Source organism: Myripristis murdjan, chromosome 21 (genome assembly GCF_902150065.1).
Source record: "Myripristis murdjan chromosome 21, fMyrMur1.1, whole genome shotgun sequence".
In the NCBI taxonomy this organism is placed as follows: Eukaryota; Metazoa; Chordata; class Actinopteri; order Holocentriformes; family Holocentridae; genus Myripristis; species Myripristis murdjan.
Genome location: NC_044000.1, coordinates 9,448,572 through 9,475,296, shown reverse-complemented (window position 1 = coordinate 9,475,296; position 26,725 = coordinate 9,448,572). Strand labels below are relative to the sequence as shown.

General features: G+C 42.1%; 1 protein-coding gene across 7 annotated transcripts in view; it reads right to left on the bottom strand.

Annotated features, from left to right (window-relative positions):
- The window catches only part of tns1b (tensin 1b), a 167,291-nt gene that overhangs the window by 60,674 nt on the left and 79,892 nt on the right, over positions 1–26,725 (bottom strand). For all 7 annotated transcript variants that reach the window (XM_030080373.1, XM_030080371.1, XM_030080368.1 and 4 more), the window contains 3 exons: positions 23,725–23,763; positions 11,358–11,399; positions 4,373–4,422 (listed from right to left, as the gene is read on the bottom strand). In XM_030080373.1, the coding sequence (XP_029936233.1) occupies positions 4,373–4,422; positions 11,358–11,399; positions 23,725–23,763 (131 nt within the window). The remainder of the gene's footprint in view (positions 1–4,372; positions 4,423–11,357; positions 11,400–23,724; positions 23,764–26,725) is intronic.

Genomic DNA, 26,725 nt, shown 5'->3' with positions numbered 1-26,725 from the left:
AACGTTTATGATGACGGTTCATTATTTTTTTAACCTAATGATGAAGGGGTACAGTCAAAGAGTGAAACAATATGTTGCTGTTCAAATACTTAATCCGCAAAACCTTGTTAGACTGAATGTCCTGATTGTTCTCACGGCACTAAATTATATTCCACTTTCAGTTAGGTTATACAATAAACATAAGACTCTCTCTTTCAAGCTTACAAGGAACAAATATCCTAATATGGAGAATTCAACTCGCCACATAAATACCATCTCCAAATCATGTTTCGCTGAGGGCATGACATCACTAAATCCCTGAGTGGTTCAAGTGTGCCTCCAAAATGTCAGCTCTCTCTATTGCATTAAACACGTCGGGTTGTTTCGCTTGGGCCGGCGGAGAGGGAAAACACGGCGAAGAGGGATTGATTCAGTAGATAAACACACCAGATTATGAAAATATCCCCACATTCCAAGGAGAGTGTGCGCGCCTCGCAGACCAAACAAAATATTATGGTCATTGGTAGGGAATGGAGCTGGGGTAGGAAGCTCAAACATCAAGCGAGTTGAGGTGATGTTTTACCCAATCTGGTTTGTCTGGACTCACATCTGCAGTGGGTCAAAAATGAAAGGGATGAAAGAGAGGAGAGCAGCTTTAAATGAGAGGGAGGAGAGCGAGAGGAACTTTAAAGGAACAGTTCTTCACAAAATGAAAATCCAGTCACTAACTACTCACCCCCATGTCAGTCCAAAATCCATTGAAGTTTGAAAAAAAACAGAGTGAGTTAGTACTTCCATCTGTAGTTCCGCCTTGCTTTCTTTCAGCCTATTAAAGTTAACTGAATCATCTTGTTACAGCTCCAACAATAGCATAAATGTCCGTCAGATTTCTTCGAACAGTTCATGCACCAGGGTCCAGGTGTTTGGTAGCCAAGCAACTGCACTGTGGGTTACACAGGCCAATATTCGTCTCATTATCCCCTAGAGTTTCCTTAGTGACATTTTTTGGTCTTGAATACATCAATAATAAGCTGCACAAGCTGTTTGGAAAAATCTGATGGACATTTTATGCATTTTTGAAGCTGTGAAGAATAGCCGTTTAAATTTCAGCAGCCTGCAAGAGGGCGGAGATGGAGTTATTGGCCTAACCCACTGTGAGTTTGGTTTTTTAATGAACTTCAGTGGAGTTTCAGCTGACACAGGGGTTAGTACATAATGATCACCATATCAGTGAACTATTCCTTTAAGTGCTTGTCTTGCTCCAGTATGTTTCAGTGCTAGTTAAATTGTCCATTTCAAGCCTGTCAAAATGTCCACAGAGACAAAAAAGAGACACGGAGCGTAAAATGACCCAATGTCGTGAGAAAAATGAACTGGAGCAAGAAGGAGAAACAGGGTGAGAGAAAAAGGTTAAGGGAGAGGTGTCTGGACCCTAAGCCTCCAGACTACAACATATTTCCCACATGTGTCAACTGTGAGTAGCCCCTGAGAAGATTGCTCATATGTCTGGGAGAGAGAGAGAGAATTGCTCCAGCTTTACTATACAAATAACCTGCACTGCATTGTACATCTGGACCCACTCAAAACCTGCTTACTGGAACTTATTCATCACTAACGATATAGGAGAAATTGATGTGTCACACATGCTCTCTCTACTGTACACTACAACAGCAAGTATCTTACTTTGAAATTTCTACTAAAGAATGTGTTGTTGGTGGGGTTTTTTTTTTCATGACGTATAAACGTATAGTTGCCTGCCTAAATGAATTTATTTTCTTATTTTTTTCTTTCACTTGCTGCAGCTGTTTCTCTGTGCCTATTGCTCTTCTCTTTTCTTCTTGCTTCTCTTCATCTCTCTCTCTCTCTTTGTCTTATTCTCTGTATTTCTGCCCCCCCCCCCCCCCCCCCCCCCCCCCCCCCCCCCCCCACCCCCCCCCTCTCTTTCTCTCTCTCTCTCTGCATATGTATGTCATTTCCCCCTGGGTGCAGTCAGGGCCAATATAGACCTGTGGTTTGGTCCTATTCCAGATCCACCAGCATGCACTGACCGACTAAGCAAAGCAGCGCCAACCTGCTTCTCATCAGTCGAAGAGATGAAGCGATTGCCCTTTTTCTGCCTATCGTCTTTGACGAATGCCGCATTATCTCCACACGCTCAATTTCGTCGCTCTAGTGATCGCATTTGTTCTTTTGGACAAACACCAACTGCAAGCCATGAATGTGCCTCTTGGAAACCTGAGACATCAGGCCATAAAAATAATCACGCAGATAATTTTTTAATAAGCAAATTATACAACTAGAGCTTCTGAGTTTGAGCATACAGCTCCAGGTGTTTCTTTTATGCAAAGCACACACAGACAAAGTCTCTGCTATCTAAATGCTCTGAGGACTGACTGGTCTCCCTGCCCGCAGTCTGCTGGCTGTGTCACCCTGTTCTTATCGAGGAAGAACAACGCCAGGCTTGTGGTACTTCCTGTTTGGTAGAGACCTGTGGTATTTCAAAAGCCAAAGAGGGAAATGATGGATAAGTCTGCATTGTGAGTGTGGATTAGCTGTAAATAAGCAAAAGAACATTCAGTCCGCATGAACTGAAGTTCTAACAGTCCTTGTGTTTATTTGATAATCTCTGTCATCACGGTTTATCATGCAAGCCTATGATTAAACGCTCATTTTTCCTGCACAAATGCAACATGGAAAGGGATAGATTAACCTCATAACTATTATAAATACATATACTTGACCAGACAAGTATATAGAGACATACAGAGAGTTAAAGAGGCACAAAAAAAGCTTAACTAGACTACAATACTTTTGCATGACAGTACATGACACTGTTGCTCATTTCATTCATTCCCTTGCTGTTTTACGTCCCTGTTTAAAATATTAAATGAAGTAAATATTTTATAACAAACACTATCTAAATATTCCACCCTTCTGAGTGAAAAAGAACACAGCAATATAAAACACCAATCATGTAAAATGTAGTATTAATTTCCATTTCCTTTTACAGATTCTAGCTGGTGGAAATTTGATTTGCAAATTTCGAAAGAAGAAATTCAAAAATCAAATACATGGTGACCAAGAAGTGCTATATTGACTCTTCTTGTTAACAAGCAACAGGGCGTGCCCTCCTGTCATGTCCCCCCTCGAATTAGATGTAAAAGTGTAAAAGGCCTGAGTTGTTTTCTGTGTGGTCTGGTACTGAATAGGTGAAGATGAATGAAGAGCAAAGGATGAATGAAGAGCAAAAATCAGCTAAAAGTATTGTTAACTGGGGTATACATAGCATATGTATGTAAATTCAGCCAGTTATCATAAAGTGTACGATAAACATTAAAAACTACATGATCGATTACACTAGAATTGTCCTCTTAACAGACTGACCTATGTTTTATTCCTCCAAATTAACAGCGATGCTGTAATTCAGCTGACATCACGTTGCTTTTTTTGTGCAATAGAATATGATATGTGTGTTGTTCTTTCACCCCCTCCATACACATGATGAAAATACATATATATCTCTACAGGAATGTAAATAAGTCTGCCGCCGATGATTAGATGACTTCATTCCGTCTCTATATTGCCTAAGAGACCGCTGCCAAGTATGAATGTGCTGTCATGTAGTTTAAAATCCTTGGATTCTTCATTTTATGGGAGCTGACTGTAAACTGCGTATGGACTTCTTAATATCAATGCTGTATATGGTGATGGTGAATCAGATGTTCAATCAGCTTTGCCTTGCTATGCACGAGTAAAAGCCTACTAACCATTAGCACAGAGGTTCAAGATTAACTTTTATAGTGTCTATAATTTCCTTTTTTTTAAGTCAGTACATAGCTAACAACATCTGTGACTCCCTGGGGATGGTGCGTGGGGTGATATGACACAGAAACCCTTTTTGTCCAACAAAACGGTATGGGGTCCAGGTCAGTTATGGGGCTTGTTGTTTTGCTCATTCTCTGGATAAAGTCAGCAGATATCATATTACCTCCAAACTTATCAATTCAAATGCTTCACATCTCTTATAAAAGGGATAGAAAAGGCCGACTGTGCTCAGTACTTGCTTTGCCTTCTGAAGTATTTCTCTGCACTTTAAGCAAAGACACAAGGGAGTTTTGTTCCTAAAATAGGCAGACAAATAGGGTCCAATAACCGAATGAAGCCTTTTATGGATGACTTGCAGTTATCAGTAAACATTAATGTCCTGCTGCCCCGTGCTCCATGTGAAAACAGAATGCCTTTTTGTTTACGCCACTTATTTCAGGGAATTTCTATAGTTCACTAGTGTAGGTCAGTTAAAGCAAAGAAGAGAAGAGAAGAGAAGAGAAGAGAAGAGAAGAGAAGAGAAGAGAAGAGAAGAGAAGAGAAGAAATCGTGTTGAGCAGTATGCTACCTTGAAGGTCTGCGTCGTGACTCCATGCTCTTGGAGGATTTTGTTGAGCCCTGCAAAAAAAACAACAAAACATCAAAACTTTGTCTTTAAAATGTAACCCAAACATCATATACTTACAATCACAAAAAGACATAAAAAAACAGGTTTCACAGAGGTTCTTGGCCTGCAACACAATGCTTGACTATCTGAAGAACCAGTTCAATCATCTTTCACCACCCAGTGATTCCTCACTGGTTCAAATGGTTCCCAATAGGATCTCAAATACTTCATAGTCCATCATGGCAAAAAAGAACAGTCTTTCTTGGTTTGGGTTTATTTGCAATAATTTTGTGTTTCACGGGTTGTTTAGATTGTCACCAACTGGTATAGATGTGGAAGACTAGAAGTATCTACCATGCAACCAAGCTGCATCATCACTGATGATTAATTCCAATCTTAGTAAAACAAATGTCAAATATCATGCGTAATGTCTGAGTAGATTGGAAATGGGAGTCTGGCATTTTGGTAAAAGAAGCAGCCTTGACAATGGTTAAAAGTTGGTAGCTGGTTCAACTGCAGGTAATGACAGTGCTCTACACAGCTGAACTGACTCTTGGTTAGGATGTTTTTGTGTATGTGCAACAGTCTGGAGCATACAGAGGTAGTGGAACTAATGCTGTGATACAATGCAGCATGCAGTTGCATGCAATTTGTAACTGTATCTGTCCCCCTAAAAATAAACCCCTACACACAGAATGTGCAAGATTTTAAACGCACCTTCCAAATATTGTGTTGCGTCCCATGTTGGACTTTAATTGTAATGTTAAACACTTCATGACTGAGGTGGATTTAACAGGTGAAATCAGCATCAAAGCGTTCACCACAGCATTCCCCTAATGAGGCTATTTTAAGCAAAGGGCAGGTCAGCTTAAAGGGAAAGCTCACCCAAAATATGTCTATCTGCATCTAATTTGTCCTCACTGGGGATGAATATATACATTTTGCAGGTGTTCTTTGGGAGGAAATAGTTCCCATTGAAACTCTTTGCCCGAACTCTTTGCCAGATATCTATGTCATTGTTTTGAAAAAGCTTTTGCAGGTCAGGTTCTCCACATGTAAATGTTTAACTGTTTGAGCACCACTAAACAATACCCATCCAGCCACACTGTACATGGGTGCCAAATCACCAAATCACACAGAAACTATCTGTATGGATAGACTTCAATAAGGCAGAATGGAAAAATAGGTGAAATTTCCTTTAATATTTTCTACATGCAGTTCATGTAGGAGCTTGAATATTTGGAAGCAGTTCTAAGGTGGTGCTGTGTAGTACCACAAGAGGATGGTTTCAAAAAACAAAGCAGAGAGGCCCTTGCAGAGGAAGTGTTGCTGAAGGTGATTGACTGTGTTTGGCTCCGGCGTGCCTGGCCTGCCAAGCCCCCCGCCCCCCTCCAGCTCCAGGAGGGGTCAGAGGGCATGTGGACTTGTTCACTCCCCTGAGGTGCGCGGGTCACATGAACACAGGAGGGGGGCTGTTATCCATCATCATCCATTAGATCAGACTGAATGGCTAACCACCAGTGTCAAGAGCAGTGCTCGCCACTGCCTGCTCCTCTCTCTGAACATCTGACAGTCTTTCAATGTCATGTACACATTAAAAACACATCCTGCACATTTGCCTGTAGCCATGCATGTGTGCACCATGAATACACGCACATGCATGTGCATAGATACACCGACAAAAACGCATACACAATCCACATCATGTTTGTTGTCTCTTATTCTTATGGCCCAGAAAAGCCAATTTATTTTGACAAAGTCTATATACGTTTCCCATGTCGTTCCTCCATCTTACAACTTTACACTGAGTCTGTGGCTCGACTGAGGCGACACAAAGCAAATCCCCCCCTTTTCTTTCCTGTCTGTGTCTTGGCCTAAACGTTTCAGCATGTTGCGACGGGCTATAAAGTGGAGAGAGTCGCCAGAGGAGGACAGAGATGAATGAGAGAGAGCCAGCCTGAGAGAGAGAGAGAGAGAGAGAGAGAGAGAGAGAGAGGGATAGAGCCAGATACAGAGCGTGAAAAGATGTAGAGTACTTGTGTTGAGTGGTGCTGCACTAATTGTGCATTAAAGTCACAAAAAGCTCCACAAGTGTTTTCAGCTCCTCTAAAATGGGCGACTACCAGCTAATCAAAACGTCCTGCTATTTCTTAACGCGTCTGCGTAACGCTCAAGATTAGCAGTATTCAGCTCAACACGCGCGACATGGTGCCACCAAGTTAACCAACACACAAACAATGAAACATGACATCTTAATCAGAGATGCTTAAGACCTGGTTTAGATTTCTGAGGATATGAGGTTGGCATCCTGCTGGTACGATGGGAGTCAAATCGCAGATTTTGCCTCTAATTAGTCTACAGTGGTGTAAAGGGCATTTTATGAGCAACAATATTTGAGTCAAAATGCAACCATCTGGGTAAATAACTTTTACTGAAGGCTTTTACTGAAGTTAGTCTGAGGATTTCACCCGCTAAAACAATTAAAAGGCATCTATTCTCATCATGCCCACTGATGTACAAGGGATTCAGCTGTGCAAGTTTAGGGAATGCATCATACAGGACTCTTTGTGGGTTATGAATTATGAGCATAAGCCACTTCATTATTTGTCACACTCATAAGATTTGTGAAGTATTCGAAAAGCACTGCAAGCAAGATGCCATTATGCAGCAACCAACAATTAGGGACATGTGTATATCTTGCGTTTACATCATATTTTCCCAATGTAGCAGCTTCCGAGAGGACCAACAGCGGCGTTATCTTAAATCATCCCGTATATTCCCAAAAACCACATGATGCACACCCTCAAACTCCTCTCTCCTTCGAGAACTAGCGAGGGGGGAGGCGGGAGAGGTAGGGGGGTGATGAGGAGTTGGGAACTGGAGTGGGGGGTCCTGCAGACCCGTTTCCTGATGAAAACCATCTGGGGAGGTTGACTTTACGAGCAGGCCTTACAAATTAAGCATCAGAGAAAAAGAGAGGGAAGGAGGGAAGGAGGGAAGGAGGGAGGGCCAAACAGAGGGAGAGAGGGAACAAGAGACATGGGGGGCTGGTAAAAGTCTGCAAGGGAGAGAGACAAGAAACATCTCAGGACAAATAAGAAAAAAAGCAGGTGTGGAAGGAGCAAGGACGGGAGAAGCAGAAGTTATGGAACCCACGTCGACTACTTTCCACTTTAACCTCCACCTATCCGTCTCTCCATCTGTAGATACATCCATCAAACCATGCATCCATCCATTCTCCCTTTGCTTGCATCCTACCTTCCTGAAAAGGTAGCCCGTGCTCCATCGCCATGCCCCCCTCAGAGAGGAGAGCCGTCTTCTCAAAGACCCTCCTCGGTTCATCTCTGGAGAGCTCCCTCTCTCTCTCTCCCTGTCTCTTACTCTCCAACTCTCACTCCTTTCTCCCAAGCAGTGAGGTTTCCTCCGTGAAACCTCTCCCTTTTCTCTGACAGTGGAGGAGGAGAAGGGGAAGCAGAAGAGAAAAAAAAGGGCTCTATTTTGGGCAGCTGCCTCCAATGGGCCACCACATGCTCAGAGTCCAACTCAGAAAAGACTCTTCTGGAGCGCAGATGACTCCCCGTCCCTCTGTCTGCTATGTTTTCCCTCTCTTCCTCTCCGTCTCTGTATCGCTTGTCCACCCCTCCCACTCTTCCCCCTATCTCATTATCTCTCACCCCCCCTCATATTCAACTTCTCCCTCCCTCTCTCTCACATCTATGTTGAGACTCTACATCGCTCATGCACACTCTACACACACACACACACACACACACAAACACACACACACACAATCAGCTGACTGTATCTTTTCACCACAACTTCTCTTAACCCATGCCTGGTCCAGAGCATTTTTGTAAAAAGTGTCATTGTGTGCAACTGTGAAATTACATTTAGACATTACGCAAGCTGCGCCTTTTGCACATTTAAATTCCCAAACTACCATGCCTTTGAATCACACTGAAGTATTCTGAACTTCACTTTCCTTTTTCTCTTGTTATATTATTTGCTATCTGTCATGAAATGCATGAAAATACAAGCAGGGTGAGCAAATAGCCAAGAAAGAGTGAGTGATTTCATTTGCCAACCTAATTCTAGATATTTCTTGCTCATCAAAATGTCTGAGCTTGTTAAGGTAAGTTCCTACCGCAACATCCATCATCAATTTATGACAAATTCACCATCCAACCTTCTGATGTGACATTGCTTTCTCTGTAACTTGCTTGCTAATTCAACACATAAGACACCGCAAGAGGAGTCAACAAAGCAAAGCAACAGAACAAAATCCAAACTAGAAACTGATCCAGTGAGGAGAGTGTGGCTCTTGTAGTCATAAGACAAATCTTTTTGATGCTCAGAGGCGATGAGGCATGGTCAAATGTCTCAAAGACGTCAGTGTAACCACACATCTAATGCCCATGACCAGGCGCAGCAGCTGCACACCCGCGTATGTACGTGCACACACCCACACACAAACACACCCACTCACGTACGCGCAGGATACATTCTCACACATGCATATACAGACACATGATCACACATGAAACACTCGCACACTCAATCCCATACAATCACAAAGTCATTCACTTACTCATTCGCTCACTCACATCCACATCCACACACACAAACACACACACACTCACACACACACACACACACACACTTCTAATGATGGTGTGGTTGAGGCTTGGCCCCCTAGTTGAGGTGCAGGGCAAATTATGCCCTCAGATGGAAAATTCATGAGCAGTGCAACAGACTATGTCTGATATGAAGCTCATGCATGGCTAATAGTATCATGAGGAAACACACACACACACTTGCACATGTAAAAATGAACAACAACAACAAGCTCAATATCAAGCTCAACAGCACAAACTTCTGTGCTTTTTCAATAAAAAGTCATTTCTGATCAGAACTGAAGAATAACAAAGGAAATACCTACAAAAGCACACACACACACACACACACACACACACACACACACACACACACACACACAAACACACACACACACACACAAACACACGGGTGATTTTGTTTATTTTTGTCCTTGTGGAAAAAACTGGGCAGTAACTTGGCTTTGGGTGGTAACACTAAATCTGTAACGTGATCCTTCCTTTCCCAGACTAAATACAAATCACAGGAAGTTGTGTCACAGACAAGTAGCCTGCTCTATACTCCTCGCCTGAGTGGCTCTGAGGTTGGCTAATGGATTACATGAACAGACATGAACGTACATGAATGCAAATGTAAACAGAGCAACCAACAAATGCACAAAGCATGTAAAGGCAAACATGGACTGAAGTTTGATTTGGATTACTAGTGTGTGTGTGTGTGTGTGTGTGTGTGTGTGTGTGTGTGTGTGTGTGTGTGTGTGTGTGTGTGTGTGTGTGTGTGTGTACATATGAGCAGGTACAGATGTGTGTATTGTAGTGGCCTGAAATGTTCATAGGTGAGAATACCTTATACAACTACAAGGCTGTAGCTAATGATTATGTTTAATCTAAAAATATTGATTTTATCATTTATCATTTAGTCTATGCAGTTAAATGGTTTCCTGGCAAAAGTTTCAGTCAGTAATGATATGAGCAGAGAAAAGCATACAAATCTTAGCATTTTAGTAATCTTAGTGAAGCTGCAGTAAAATGATTACTTAATTATTAAAACTGCATTTGAATAATTTTGCCAATTAATTAGTCAAATCATTAATTAATCGACAAATTGTTTCAGCACTACCCAACTGTATGAAGCCTGACCCCCAAAGTTTGCCTATTTGCAGTAAATAATAATCAAACTGAACTGTAAATGTTGACTAACAAAAGTTACAGTAAAAACACTGTGGTGCCAGGGAGCCATAGTGAGTATGGTGATAGTCATTGAATAGATTTCAATGTAAGAGTCTACATCTGTGCTGAAAACCTGAATAAATAGCCAAAGTGAGAGTTGAGGCGACATCCATAGCTGCTTCACAAAGCTGTTATAATATATGATTTCCCTGCCATAAAGGTTTTATATATCAACTCACTGTTGTTTTATTTGGGATGACATTGAACTTGGAAACCTCCTGCACAAGACATCAAATGCTTGAGCGGGTACAAGCCGAAGGTGTCCATTAGCAAGACACTGAACGCCTGCCAGCTCCATGCTGCTGGTCTGTGTCTGACCCTGACCTCTGACCTCTGACCTCTGGCCTGGAGGTAGACGTGGAGGAAGCCAATAAAGGACTTCTCCTCCAGGAATCATTGGGTATCACATGACATTGCACTGATAATCCACAGGTTCTGGTCACAAATCACCAGTTAATCACACAGCAACATGCCTTCAGTGTCTGATGTGCTTTTAGAGCCAGTCAAGGAAATGGGCCTAATGGGAGCAGGATCACCCTCGGTGTAGCTGCTTGGCCTGCATCCCAGTACAGAAATCCCTGTTTGAGTTGTTTTAGCTGGAAGGCTCAACTGCTCCAACTATTTAGGTCGGCACTTTAACACGATGAGAACGTCCTATCTGTGGTATTTGTGAAAACCGCATGAACTGGGCAGTAAATGTGATGAGTATTCTGCCCAATGTGGCATACTTTAAAAGGCCTTTACCAAACTGAAAACAGTACAACAGATAAGTTTGTATTTCCTGTGGAAGCTCATAGACAAGTATACAAGCATTTTGTCAATGAAGATGTCATAGTTGCAGCTGGTTTATTTGTTATATAAGTAATGCAACAGTCAGTCATGCTAGATAAGACTACTGTATCCTTGTATAATGAATCTTCTCTACATCAAGCCAACTAGTTCTGTCTGCCAGCATTATAAAGGCAGATTAATGGACTTTTCCATTCTGTTACATGAGCAAAACAGATTATTGGACCTGGGAAGCAGAGGTGAGTGAAAGCAACAGGCAGAAACAGAACACATGCACACACACACACACACACACACACACAACTGGAACTCACCGTGGTGTCTACATGTTTGAGAGGGAGGTCATTGCTGGGTGCCTGTCCAGGAAAAACAAAAGAAAGAGAAAGAGAAAGACAAAAGGTGAGATCGATATCTCCAACACTTCTTACCTCATGGGGGTAAATGCACAAGATGAATGAATTACCATTTCACACCATACAATTATATAACAACACACTGAAGCACATCCTTGAAATCATTTGGATGTTTGAGGGCCTTGTTTCCATTGTCACTATATTACATTTCTATTATCAAATGTAAAGCAGGTAGAAGTATGGTTACATCATGGTATGTTATGTTACATTATGTTGTGTTATGCCTTATGACGCTATATTACGATGTTACGTTGTATTGTTATAGTATGCTATATTATGCAATGTTATGTTATGTTATGTTATGTCATGTTGGGGTCCACCCGAATGCGTGCGATTATCTCTCTGTCCCCTTATGCTGCGTGACGTTAGGGTGCGTGAGGCTAGGTTAGGTTAGATTTGGTTTATGATTCCCCCAAAAGCTCTGTGCCCTAATGTGGCTTGCAGCAAAGGGGGTGGTGGGGTGGAGGGGGCGTCCACCCTGAATGCGTGGGACTATCTATAATCCCTCTGTGCAAATATTTACACAATGAGACAAGTCTTCTTCCATTAGCCAAGGCCAGAGAGACCATCCGTGGCCCTTTCTTTTTCAACGCCATATAGAGCTATGAAGAGTAGTCGGAAAGAGTTGGACAGGGAAAAGGAGAGGAAAAGAGTGGTGGAGAGGGGACAGAGCCAGCAGAGGGTTGGGGGGTGTCAGAGACAAACAGAGGATAAAGAAGGGAGAGGGAGAGGAAAGGAATACAGAGGGAGGCAGAGAGACACAGTGAGTGAGTGATTGGGGGTTGGAGGGTTAAAAGAGGAACAGAAAGGTCATGCTGTTAAATTGGTGAATATCTCAGTTTGGAACACAAGTCTTCATACTGGAAATCTATGGTTAAGCCGACCTGCTCCTTGGCAGTCACCACTATGAGAGTCCCACACAGACAGCTGGGCTGTAACACCCAGGAAGCTCTGGTTCGGTAGAAAACTCCAGTAGAATATAAACAGTACATCCAGTGGGGAAATTATAGTCTGGCTGCACTGGCCCCAGGATCCAGCCTCCAAACGCCCAGACTAAACCACGAACCAGGGCAAGAGGGAGAGAGAGACTTGAGCATGGTTCCAACCCTCCCCAAACAACAACCTGAACAATGGCATACCAACTTAGAGTTGGTTTGAAATTATATCTACATTATGTCTAGTGACACACTGGGAAACCAACTTTGACAAATGTTTTCATTTGTCATCTTATGTCACCGTGCAGGAACTTAATGCTTTATGATTTATAGCTAAAGATACTGCTCATCCCTTCTGTACAGGACTAATTATTTTTTTGGTGCATGCTTATATACATGCCTGTGTCTCGATGTGTGTGTGTGTCCGTGTGCATGTCTCTCTCTCTCTCTCTGTGTGTGTGTGTGTGTGTGTGTGTGTGTGTGTTGCTGTACATTAGACGTGGGAGTGTGGTAGAAGAGAAGGGAGATTTGTCTTTAGGAATGAAGGAAACGGAAACGGCAGACTGCGGTGCCTGAGGCTCTAAAAGCAGAATGTGGATTTGCTGTGAGGCCAAAGTCTGCAGCCATGGGCATTTTCACACAAAAAGGGCCTATTCTGTGTATACACAAAAACAAACACACACACACATTCTCACACTGCCTTACTGTCACGTGTGCCCTTCAGTGTTGTACAATTCCTTAGCTTCAGCAGCCAGATGGCTGGTGTTTGTGTGGTTTGGTGTGTGTGTGTGTGTGTGTGTGTGTGTGTGCCTGTGTATGTTTATTGGTGTTCAAGTTTTTTTAGGCTACAGTCTATAGTCACAATATATTATCATCTCACATCCTCCGAACAAGAGCGATAATTTACAGTCAAAACAGGTTCAAATCAGATTTGCTAACATTTATACAAGTATGCAAGAACAAGGGAAGTTCTGTATCAGAAAAATATTTCCTACAGGAAATATTTGCTGTTTCTGTTACCCCTCTTCAAAGAAACTATCTCTGGCTATTTGATGGGAAATGGCAGCACCTCAGCTGGTATCAGAATCAAAGACAAAATTTTGGTATCGTGACAACACTAGCAAACACCATGCCTTCCTGTCATGATAAGTCTGCCCAATCACAAAACTAACGAGTGCCGTCCTCACCAAGGAGCCAGGAAAGCTCAAATCTTGATGGAGCAGGAAGACACTGTGGTAGCAAACTGACCCAACACACATTCAAAACAAAAACAAATATAATGCTGAGGAACGTACAAATTAATGAGTTACTAAGGAGTTTGCCTTGGGTGTTTTCAAATTTAGCCATTATATGTACATTTAATCTGGGCCTGTATGTTTTATAGACTCAACTGAATAGATGCGTGGTTCAAAATTGGCCAGTAGACCATCATTCATAGCCATGCCACCCTCTTGTGATACACTGCTCACATACTGTTTTACAGTACCCGAGGCCAAGGCAAACAACCTGACTTAGCCATAGATCTTAACACCAATGTTGTCCTACCATTCCTCGCTGCCAATGGTGTGGATCAAACATACCCACATCTGACCATTCTCCATAGATTTCACAAAACTGTTCCCATCAGCAGTGTTAGTGCCCAACAAAGCTTCAGCCGTCTGAGGCTCATTAAGAGCCATTTGCATTTATGCATGGATGGGGCCAAACTATCCAGCTTCACTTTGCTGTGTGTTGAGTGGTACATGTCAACATTTACAAAGACAAAGTGATTGGCAGGTTTACCACCACAGAGGAGAGGAGGATGACATGTCCACTGACCTGCTCAGGTTATTTTGTCCTATGGAGGGTGGTGGATTACACAAATGGACTTAAGTTGTGTGTCACTGCCTGTATCTGCTATATCAAACATTGTCTAAGTGGCAAAACATATAGCCTACCAACACTGGGTTTTCTTGGGTTTTAAGAGTAATCTCTGGCTCGGATTCCATAGTAGTGTACAGTAATTCATTTAGTTTGGGAAGTGGGCAGGGGCAGTGATTGGGCGCTGGAGATGGATGGTAGGAGGAGGTCCTACTCAAAAAGTATAGCTCAGATCAGATCATTAAAAAACACAGAATAAATGAACGAACCTTTTAATTTTTAGGACTATGAACTTAGTTCAAAATTCAAAATTGTGATCTATGAACTCGAACTAGTTCATTTTAATCTGTGTGACTGAGCATGCTCTTTAATGGTGTCATCACAAATGATTTAGGTCAACAACTTTTATCATCACTTCCTAGCACGCTATGAGGTAAAAAAAACAGTATCATGTCCAAACGAAGCTACACAAACCAAATTCAGCGCTGATAGGCAACCATCTAGTCCACTGATTATTCTTAAATTTGTCTTGTAGGAATATTGTGTTGTATAGCAGCAGGTAGCGTGACACTGCCAGAATGTGTGCTGTTGTCACCACACTATAAGCCTGCAAAGCTGGAACAAGCAACAATAGCTGCATCTTCTTATGTATATCAGTGGTCCCTTTCACACAACAGACTATCACACTACGGACTGAAGTCACTCACAGTCAACGTTAAATAATTTTAGCCACACAGGTGAGGAAGAGTCCTCTTCAACTCTGCTACTTTAGTTTGTCTGCATATTTGTCTCATGAAGTGAGACGTCCACTAACACAGCCACGTGTCTGTCTTCAACCAATCTCCAAACCCATCAGCTATCATCTGATGACAATAAAACCTCAATTTAACATTGCTACACTGTGTTTTTAGGTCCAGACAACAGTTCGGCCAATGCATTTCACCTTTTTCGCTCCACACATGGACTGTTTACCTTCATAAAACCACATGGACTACAAGCAGCGACTACTTGGACTACAACAAAAATGGAAATGGAAACCAGAACGCTTCCAGTGACAAAATCTTGTCCATCACCTACAGATTCTACATAGAAAACACTACTACTGCTTACAACTGCTACTTTAACTAAGATGACGACGAATAATGATAATAAGAAGGATGATGATGATAATAATAATTATAATAAAAATAACAATAATGATCTGTTTGTAGAGATTAGTCTTCAACAAGTGCACCGGAGCTTGGCTTTCACCCTCAGCCCATCTCACCTCTGTATCTCCACTGCAGTGCCATCCTGTGTGCTTTCTTTCACATGAGCACAGTGGCTCCTTTGAGTGATCCACCAAATTATAGCCCACTCCTTTAGGAAAAGAGAGGTAGAGAACATGCTGGGAGTTTCCCGTTGAGCAGCGAGCACAAACATAGCCAAAACAGAGCCTGGGGAAACGACCCAGAGCTAAATATATGGCCAAGCATCTTTAGAGCTTAAGACACAGCCCATTTCTGCACAGACAGCAGAGTAAGGACAAGTTAAAATCAGAGTTTTATATGTGCGTGCATGTGTGTGTGTGTGTGTGTGTGTGTGTGTGCATGTGAGTGAAGGAGAGAGTGAGAGTGTGTGTGTATATATGACTATCTGAAAGGAAACAGACAGCATTGATTTTGGGTCTTGGAATGCTTGAATGTTTATGCTCGGTCACACAGCTGAGGGAGCATTAGCCACCAGATAATGTGTGTGTGTGTGTGTGTGTGTGTGTGTGGGTGTATCAAGGGTGCTACTCCATGGCAGACTGAATATACTTTAACTAACCTCAAATGGGAAGTTCTGCTGCTGTTTTTGTAATGTGTATTTGTATATGTATGTACACACTGTATATGTGTGCGAGTGTGTGTCTATCATGTGGGTGAGTCAGACGAAGGGTGTGTGCCGGGTGCCACTCATCCGTTCCTCTCCTCCATACCTCCTCCCTCTCCCTCGTTCTCCCTTGACGGCCCCTCACATTCTCAAGGCATTTGCTTTCTTTGGAAAGTTAAAAAACACATACCATGTGCACTGGCACAGGTTCCCCAAAATGGCTACACAAAGGTCCCATTCCTCTATTTACACAGTGCATTTTGGACAATATCCCATGCTGAGGGCTTAGTTGTCTTAGACATGCCTCAATGTGATTATGTTTCAACAGAGCTGCTGGAATGATGCATGAACTTTCATTTTGCTTTGACTAGAGTTGATTTAGCATTCCTTGCCATTCCGGCGGGAATGAAAACGTAAAAGATGAAAAGCGCGGCTGAACGTGCAATCGCGAGCTCTGTGGCACTAAATCATTTTCAGGGGGCTTAATTTGCAGTAAGAAATGTGTCAGAAAACTAGAAGGGAAAAAAAAGTATACATTTTTTTAAGTGTTTTTTCATGGCATGCCGCTGGTGCCTGATTTATGCCCCAGTGAACATTCCTGACGCCATGCATGCACTTTGAGGGAGAGAAGAAGAAGTCCTGCACAGTGATGTCATGTGACTGGGAAAAATGGGTTGTTCTGAGGTGCCCTTTATTGTACTGTGTGAAGCAGACTTTGATCCGATTGCATTTGCAAATGTATCTTAATCTTGTTTCATGGAGCAACATGTTTCTGAGGACAATTCAATATCAGGTAATTTGTCATAAAAAAAAATAACTGTAATTTACAACATTTTCTTCTGATACTGTGGATTGTTTCTGTGGGCCTCACCAATCTCCTCCTCTGTGCATGTAAGAGTAATCACTACAATGTATTTGCAAATGCTGCTTGACCCAGATGTGGTGTGAACAGCACAGACTGACAGATGAAACACAGGACTCCCAAAACAAGCTTACACCTTACATGTGCAATAGTGCCTTCTAGTGGGAGTAAACACAAACTGCATGCCATTCTCACGGCAGGAGTAAGAGGTTAATGAACTTGAAAGCTGAGTTATCAATTCAGAGAATTAATCTCTTAAAGATTCATAATCTGTAGCTGTTGGGTACAGTTAAAAGGATTTTGTCAGTATGAGAGGCTAATAGAGAGTTTAGAGTAAATGTTGCTTATTCCTTCGGTGACAGGACAGACCTGACCTGGGTTTTGCTACTTTCAGATAATGGCTGAAAACACAAACAGTTTATTTGCTCAGAAAGCAAACGGACAGCTGTTTGGCCAGAGGCTCAGCAAATGTTTTTTTTTCCACTCTAGTGGCTGCCTAAAAAGGCAATCCTGTTTCACGGAGGCTAAAGCCACCTCAGAGCCAATTCAGATGCTTGATTTAAAAGGTGCCACTGCAATGTTGAACACGTGAAGCTTGAAAACTGCAGGACAGTTGGAACGGTATCGGCCATAACCTGCCAAGGGTGTTGGTTCACTACTCTTCCAGAATACATCATTCAAGCAAGGGGGGTCAGTATCTCTCTCTCCTTCTCTTTCTCTCTAACACACACACACACACACACACACAGCTGTTCCTCTCTCATGCTCCATGGCCCTCGTCTGCAGCTTTCACAGAGCCATGTCCCAGAAATGTAAACACACTGCTGAAAGGGGCGGTGGGGGGAACTCTGAATCTAGGGTTAGGGATAGGGTTAAGATTCGAAAATGTGCGTATGCGTGCTTGCTCCCTTGGGTGGGGGGCTTCTAAAATGCCAGGGATCCTTTGGGACCCGGGCCGAGGAGAGTTGATGGGCCTCGCTGTGAGAAAAACCCCTCAGCCGCCCATGGCCCTAAACCACCTTTGACTTCTCTCAGTTTCTCACCCCACCCACCCACCCTCGGATTGAAATGGACCCTTCCGCTCTTTCCGTTATGTAACCAAAGGCCGAGTCCAACATGTGACAGAGGAGGGATCAGACAAATTGTATTTTTTTTTTTTTCTTTTTGGGAAGGGTGGGGGGGGGCGCTGGATTTCTCTGTCACACATGCATATTAAGTCACATAAATAATAATAAATAATAATAATTTAGATTTATATAGCGCCTTTCAAAACACCCAAGGACGCTTTACAAAACAGAGAAACAAATCAAACAAAAACAACAGACAGAGGAACAGACACATAATGTGCAGCACTTACAAAAATCACTTACTGTGACTTTAAGTGACTCTCTCTCTCTCTCTCTCTCTCTCTCTCACACACACACACACACACACACACACACACACACACACCTATAAACAACCTCTCTCCTACACTCTCAATATTGTAACTCTCCCTGCAATATGTCCAAATAGGGTAATTGGAGGAAATCCAGATCCATCATGAAAATGATCTGGGGGAAAAAATGAGAAAAGGAATAGTGTGAGTCTTATCTACCCTACAACACTTCATTACTGCACTTTATCAGTTTTTTTTCCCCCGCTTTGGAATCTTGAGACTGAATATTCCATGAATGAAAGATCTGTCTGACTCTTATGTTCTGCACTGTACGCTGCAGCTTCCCGGTTGATGATAAATGAATATGTGACTATATATCTTTAACCAAGACTCCTTGATCTTTACAGGACTCCCAGTTTGCATCAGGAGAATACTGATCAAATATGAATAAATCAGTTTATTGACTTCTGTAACACACTGTTTTAATGCGCTGAATGCAAAGGTCTATGAAAACAAAAAGTGATGTGCCACAGTGTCTCTTTTTCTAACTACTTGTTTCTCCCCTCAGATTTGCATGCTGACTGCTGGTAATATTTGTGGTGTGAACTGCTGCACTTGTTCTATGTCATTCTGGATATAACTGTCTATAGACGTGTAAAATGTGAATGCAGATAATGAATCTGACTGTCCTCTGTGACCCACGGCTGGGTCTTCTGACTGCACATTTGGAGTGATTTTATTTGAATTCTGATGCGTTTGGTTCAGTTTGTCTTGGGGGATGGATGACAAGAATGCTGTTTGAACTGAGTGACACAAAAATGTAATCAGAAACCAACTATAAGCAGGAAACTACAGGGAAAAAAACACCCAAACACAATTTGTTATGAGTATAACGAGACGCTGGCATCTAATAGCAGCAGTTCCTCATGTTTGGAAAACTGATCATAAAAAAACAAAATGAAGCCAGGGCAAATTGCAGCCTTGAGTGATTCTCATTCTCATGCTAGAAAAGGTAACTCATGGTCCATCATACTTTGCTGAAGTTACAGGGACTGTAAACCTTGACATTTACCAAAGGTTTACCAAAACTTCATCCAATAAACAAGCTTCTGGTTTTTGTTTAGAGACTTGGTCTGAACAATCATATAAACACAATAATGCAAAAATCCAAAAAAGTCAACTTTTTCCACTGTGGCTCATACCAAAGGAAACAAACTGTAGGTATGATCGCACCGTGTGGGACCACTGAGCCTATGTGCGCCTGATGTTCAGGGATAATGACTTTGACTTAGGAGCAGGACTTCACTGGTACATTCCATCTTTCCCCACGTAAGCTTAAGTGGATACTATTGAAGAAAAACGAACATGAGAGCCACAATCCTTCACAGAGCACTCTTATATAACATGCATGCACTTGGTAATGCTTATGTAGACAATATTTATGCAGACAAAAGAGGCCTGGCTCACAGTTTGACATTGAACACGGTCCGCTTTACGTCCTCACTAGTTTGTACACACGTGCCAGGGGAAGTGGGATCATATATTGTTACAGGATGCCTGGTTGATGCTTGTATACAGAGCCTAATAGGGCAAATCAGCAAAATATGTGAGGGTCTAAACACTGGGCTAATTGGACCACATCTAGACTATCTTTGCCCTGCAGTTACAGTCATTACTCAGCAATGTGCTGGCCCTGTTCCCCCACTAGACAAGAGTCATAAAAAAAGAAGCTGGTTGACGTAGGTGTTTGTGGTTTATGGTGTTGTGAGTGTACGTGTGTATATATCTTGGCTTCTGAGCGCATGCATTCTTTGTGTGTGTGCATGTGTACGTGTTTTGGGATGGCGCATGTGTTTAGATATGCAGTGTGCCATACCAAAATCCCCAACAACGCTCCGTCTCCCTCTGTTCCCCCATCCAAGCCCTCTGTTTGTCGAAAATAAAAGCGCTGTTCCTGCCAGCGCTGGCTCAACATGAGGGCAGGTCTGAGGAATGCTCTCAGCGTGCGCCACAGCACGCCGCGCACGTCCCAGTGTGGGAGTCTGGTGGGGAGCAGTGACTTCTGTCATTATCGCTGCTGCATGGGACCTCCCGATCACACATCACCACTTACAATAGATGGACTGCCAATTGGAACCATCCTCCTACACTGGGCTGCTTCCTTCCAAATTCAGGGTTGAGGCTCTTTACTTAGTAACTGGTGGTTTACTATATTTGGATGTAACATGAGCAGCAAATCCTGATTTGTAAAGCATAAAGCAGGACTTAGAGGCCACCCATTTTATGAGTACACCAAGTTTGAGCTTTCTGACTTTATTTCAGTTGGATATTTACACTATGGCTCCACTCAAATACCTAAATCCAGGGGTTTGGAAACTTTTTTATGTCAAGGACCCCCGAAATACATGCACGCAACAGTCCATGGACTCAGGTTTAGGAGGATAAGGAATCCCTGCTGAGAAATCTTTATTGTTAGATTTGCAGAAAACAAAAGTTGGTACAGCCAAGCTATATGACTAAACTAGTATCACAAATGGAATCAAAATGGATATGTTTTCATACATTTCCTTGTTCTAATTCTAGAAAATGTCAAATATCATAGCTTAATTAATCTATTCTTTTTGCAAGGCATTTTCTATAACTTTCTCACAACTCCTGCGGGTCCCCGGATGCCACTCTGAAAACCACTGCCTTAATCTATGTTTTCCAATGGATTCTTAAATTTGTTTAAAAGGCCACTATGCAAAATTATGAGGGTCATGTCACGTGAGGACCATGTAGAATTCAACCATCAAATTTTGCGCTTATTCCTTTTTTTTTTTTTTTTTTGGCAGTTGCGTCTCAAGGGTCCTCACTTCACGGCAGCTTTACAGAGTGCACCTTTAAACTTCACGCAACAGTGCAAATCAATTAAGAACATATGTATATATCTGCATGTACAATGATGGCCTGGCAAGAGGCAAAATGTCTCTTGATGGGGAATTGAGGCAAAAACAAACCAATACAAGCAATAATGCCCAAACCATTAATAGCAATTGAAAAATACTTTACTTGTAAATTCTGTGTAGAAATTGGGCTGACAAACAGTTACATATAAATATATGAGTTCCATTTCATTCATTACATGGCATCATCATCTGCTGACAAACGTATAGTTGAGGCAGTATACCCCTTAGCCTCCCAGTGGAATGCCTGGATTTAGAAAAGAAACAGTTTTTCCGGAATTTACTCTCCCACTAAGTTAATTTATGGTCAGTGTTGCAATCAGTCTGCACCTGAGCAGGGCAGTAAATCATGTTGGCCCCTCTCTTCTCTGTGAGCAAAGGAATTCACCAAACAAGGGGCGCGAGCAGAGCCGATACACACCTCAGGCCACAACGCTACAACGGGAAACGCAGACATGCACACTTTCCTTCGCGTGCTCTCTCTCATGCACACACAAACACACGCAATTTATCATCATGTCATAGAAGGCGGCTACTGTGCCTGCACACCTGTAAGCTGACAGAGACACAGACACGCACACACACACACACACACCACCTCGTACACATGGAGGAAACATGGAAAAGCCCCATGCAAACACATACAATCAAGCAGAAACTTTTAAATGCTTTTCTAATCGATTTAATACAAACTTTCCAATGAGCTGAATGCAGCGAGGCTTTCCGAGATTCCTGTGCTCAGCATTCCTCGATTCCTCCACAAGGCCAAGCCTGCACTGACAGCTGAGCGCATGCACAGCGTATCATGCAACACCCTGGCTCTGCGTAACCCCTCAGGTACAAAACAGCAACACATCATGGCAGGTGTTCAGCCCATATCTACTTCCCAGGCCTCCTGTTTTTTTTCCTTCCTGTTCTTTCCATGGCCACATCGTCCATCTGGCCCTAGTTTCCCGCTACTGAAAACATGGCCATCTTTGGCCTTGAAAGCGATTATTGTTTTCAGAGACACTGAGAGGGCTTTTTGCAGCCTCTTTTGGTTTATTTTTTTATTATTTTAGTTTTTTTTTTTTTTTTTTTTTTTTTTGCTTCTTTCTCCTTGGTGGTAAAAGCTACATCAGGGAGTGTTTTACATCTTAGCTCATCAGCGTTTATGAGAGCAATCAGCAGCTTTAATGCAGCCAGAAGGGCCTCTGGGGCAATTCCTCTTTGCAAGCCAAGGAGAGAGGAGACACGCAGGAGGAAGATGATCTGAGTTTCTGCTTCCTTCTATTACTACTGATCATGGGCTAGGAAGGATAGAGGGATACACAGTAGGTACTATCACAGATGAGGTATTTAGGGTTTGGACTGACTTACTGAACAACTGGCTGTTCTGAACCAAACCAGACCACTTCATTAACACTTCATTAAATCTATAAACTTCTATTCTTGTATACTGAACAACTGCAAAAGAATGAGATTGTGTAAAAAAAAAAAAAAAAAAAAAACATTTTAGACGATCATTTTACATCACACATTTGGAAAAAGCCAGTTCAAATGAAAAATGAAAAACAACTCGAGGTTTATTTTCCCACCTGCAGCCACTTAGACTCATCTGCAATGAGGCTGCAGTATAAACTACAGGTAGAAGGAGTGAAGGATATGTTTATGCCATATGGAGGCCAAGCAGTAGTGCAGGATTTAAGTTAAAAATTCCTTGTACTTTGTGTCTTGGGGCTTACATTTCTGAATCAAAGAACTCAGGTCAGGAGTACACCTATAACATGGCCCAGAGAGTTTGGCCCATTGTGCTATATATCTTAAACAGATGTCTTCATGTAGAAAGCATTTAAAAAGCATCTGTGGAGCATAATAACATGTTCTCGCTTGATTCCTGTAGCTTTTATGAAAGAAAAACAGATTCAAGGAGTATTTTCTGTGTGAGTAGAGCAAGGGCACTAGATGTTTGTTTTGGTTTGCCAAGTACCCAGACCCATTTAAACACACAACGGAGAGAGAGAGAGTGAGCAAATCAAATCCAAGTCTTACGCAGCCTCTAACACCAGTACCAAATAAGGCAACAAAGCAAGCAAATGGTTTTTATTGCACTCACAAAATCATTGCAAGGATACCAGGATACTTCCTAGAATATTCAAGGTTATTTGAAAGGGCAAACAACCTCATTATATACTGGATCCACGCAATCAGCTTTTATATAACCTGATATTTACCTTTCATATCTAACGACTGTCAAATGTTGGTTCTTTATCTGCATTAGTAGCGGGTAGACTTGTGAATTTAAAGGATGGCAGCTGTTAATTTCCAATCCATAGCATATATTTACTCTACTCTCCAACGGCATTTGTATTTATTCTACACCGGTAAGAACCTATGATATCCAGTGTGCAGAGTGCCAGCAATTACAAGAACAAGAATGATGAAAGAGACTTACCAGCTCATAGTTTGTTGCAGGAACACAAGATGAAGACACCTGAAAATGAAAAAAAAAAAAAAAAAATGATTCAGTTATATTGTTTACTGTATGCAGTTATGTTCGTGTATAGCTCATTACAACAGCACCTGGCCAGTCTGGGATTATTGTGCGGTAGATTATCGCTGCATTGAGAAACTGATACTTTCATTTACTTACTACCACATTTGACATCCTAAAGGTGCATCAAATATGTACAGTCAGATGGTTTGATTTGGTAGCTGCATAGGCAAGATTGATTCAGCTAAAGACTCGTCTATGATGGTCTTCTTATATAGTACATGATACATTTATCTTAGAAGCAACCACATTTTGCACTGGTTAAGCGTTCTCACCACAGTAGCAGCTTCAGAATCAAGCAAATGTTCAGTTCAGTGCAGTTTAAAGGAAAAGCTAATGGCAGTACAACCGATATAATTGTCTGACATGCTCACTGAAAACCTGTTTATTTTTTTTTTCAGCAAAGATTTTGGCCATCAGCAAGATTCTTGCTTGCCGTGGCCACAGCACCAGTATTAGTAAGTCACTGGTGTTCGCTGACTGCTCTAGCATAAAGTCCACTATAACTCATGATCCATCAAACACCCAGACTAATCGGATTATCACTCCAACAGCAACCACAATCAGTGAGTCTGGAGCAAAAGCGCAAGGACTGGGGCGGGTAAACAGGAAGAGTATAATGATAATGGCCTCAAACAGAACATCGAGATGAAGAATTTACAGAAAAACTAGATCAACGCTTGATGAGGATGAGGAGCCAAACAGGATGTCACCGTTGATGTTCCCTTCCTGTGCATGTCTTTGTTCCTGTTTCCACATCATTTTTCAGTAGCCGCTAAATTTAATTTTCCACAGTTAGCTTTATGCGTGCTTTCCCGACAAAAGTCCATCAGCTTAATCAGTAACACAGGACAACTTTTTGAATTCAATAAGTGTTTGACCTGTCTGCAATTTGTAAACATCCCGCTGCTTCTGCTGTACCTGCTATGTCTGTTTTAGCGGTGTAAGATTAGGCCCAGGGCTTATCAACTCTCTTGACCTCTAAATACCCTTTTCTACTCTACTACTACTCCACTACTCTTCCCACTCAAGGCTAATTGTGCCTCATAGTGTGAACAGAAGGCTTCTGCTTTGTGTTACTGTTGAAGCATGTGCATTCCTACTTGTCTGACCACAAAAACACCACTGAATGCTGGCCCACTTAAAAATGACTTAACCCTCTCTCTTGAAAATGTCGTGTATTTTCATTATGTTTGCTTGCAGCACTACAGAAAGTTATTAAAGCTGAAACTGAAAAGACGTAAACAGCTATTCTTTGCCATATGAAAGTTTCCAAAAGGCCTGAATCCATCTGAGTCTCTACTGATGTACTATACACACACACACACACAGCATGTATCACGGCCCCATTCACGCGCATATTGTAATAACTTTTAGATGAAACATTACAACAAAATACCATGATTCTTTATTTTTGCAACACTTTCCACTGAAACCCCCAGAGTGCGTGTAATCCGATGTCAGTGCCTGCACTCAGTTTGCAACACTGGTTCTGGGATCCTGTCCATGTTTTCTGTGAAACATATCATGCAGTAGGGTATTATGTATTTCAATCCCAGCCATGTGTTTTAGGCCAGCAAAAACACAAACAGCTGGCACGGTTATCCAAAGGTGAGGCATTATTTGATTGGAAGAACAATCTACTGTTGTTGTGGGGTGGACTGTCCACCAGTTGCAGATGTTTGCAAATTAAGCTAAAAGCGCCACTGGATGACGGCCATCGCGATGTGAGGTTGGCTAATTAGATTCACAAGGTTGGAGGATGTGTGAGTCACCTTGGGTCGTTAGATTCTTTGTCTCTTTGATGACCATTACACAGGCCCCATCTGGGATAGGAATGTTCACTCTAAACAGGATATTGCCATTATCTGATAAAAGGTTTCACTCAAAAACCATTGAGGCAGCTGATACTCTTGATATGAAAAGAGGCAGTTCCCATGTTCGAGGCATGAGATACAGGGGCTGTTAAAATTTCTTTAAAACCCCCTGAGACGTGCTTGTGAGCTGTTTATAGCTCTTGAGGCCCATTCACTGTAATGATCACTATAAAGATAACTACGACTATAAAAATGTTTAAATCATTTTAAGATAATATATGTGTTCCAATAGGAATGCTCGCTATAAAAATATCTGCAACTATATTTGAAATCAAGAAAACATTTTCAAACAATCAAATTAAAACTGTAAGAGGAGGGCTAGAGAATTTGGTAGCCCACTGCAGTGAAGGTTTTGTCTGCTGAGGTAGTATGGACTGTATGCCAGATATTGTTGTAGTACGAACGCTTGAGCCACAACGTATTGTTGTTGGGAGTTCTGGATGAAACACTTGAGAAATTGCACAATAACTGGCAAAAGCACAGTCTTGTGCAAGTGCAACCACATGCTCCAAAGGGTCTAAAGCAGCAATGCTGAGGGCGGCTGCCCGGGCGCTGGTGCCCATCACAGCCGCACCAAAAAAGCAGTCCTGTGTATCAAGGTGCCACATGCATGATGGAGACCCAGTGGAATGCATATCTGTTTTTAAGAATGTCTTGTGGCATTATGGAGTGTGTCTTGAGTTGACAGGTTACAGTATCTCAGTGGCTCAAGCCTCCCACATCAGTAGTAACTCCTCCTCCCCCTCCAGTCCCCATCTTATCACACTCCACACCCATGGCATGTCATTCTCCACCTCCACCCTATTCCTCCAGCCGCTCCTGCCCCCCCTCTCATCCCCTGACCCGTTGGATAAGTGATTCTCAAATTTTCTTTTTTTAGCATTTTGAGATCTCCCTCCGCTTCCTAAGTCAATAAACAAATTTCCTAGGAAAGAAAAACAAAATATCATTCATAAGCGGAAGCTCAAACTTATACATTCATTTCAAATTGTCCATGTTTCGTCTGCTGTTATTTGTGTTTACAC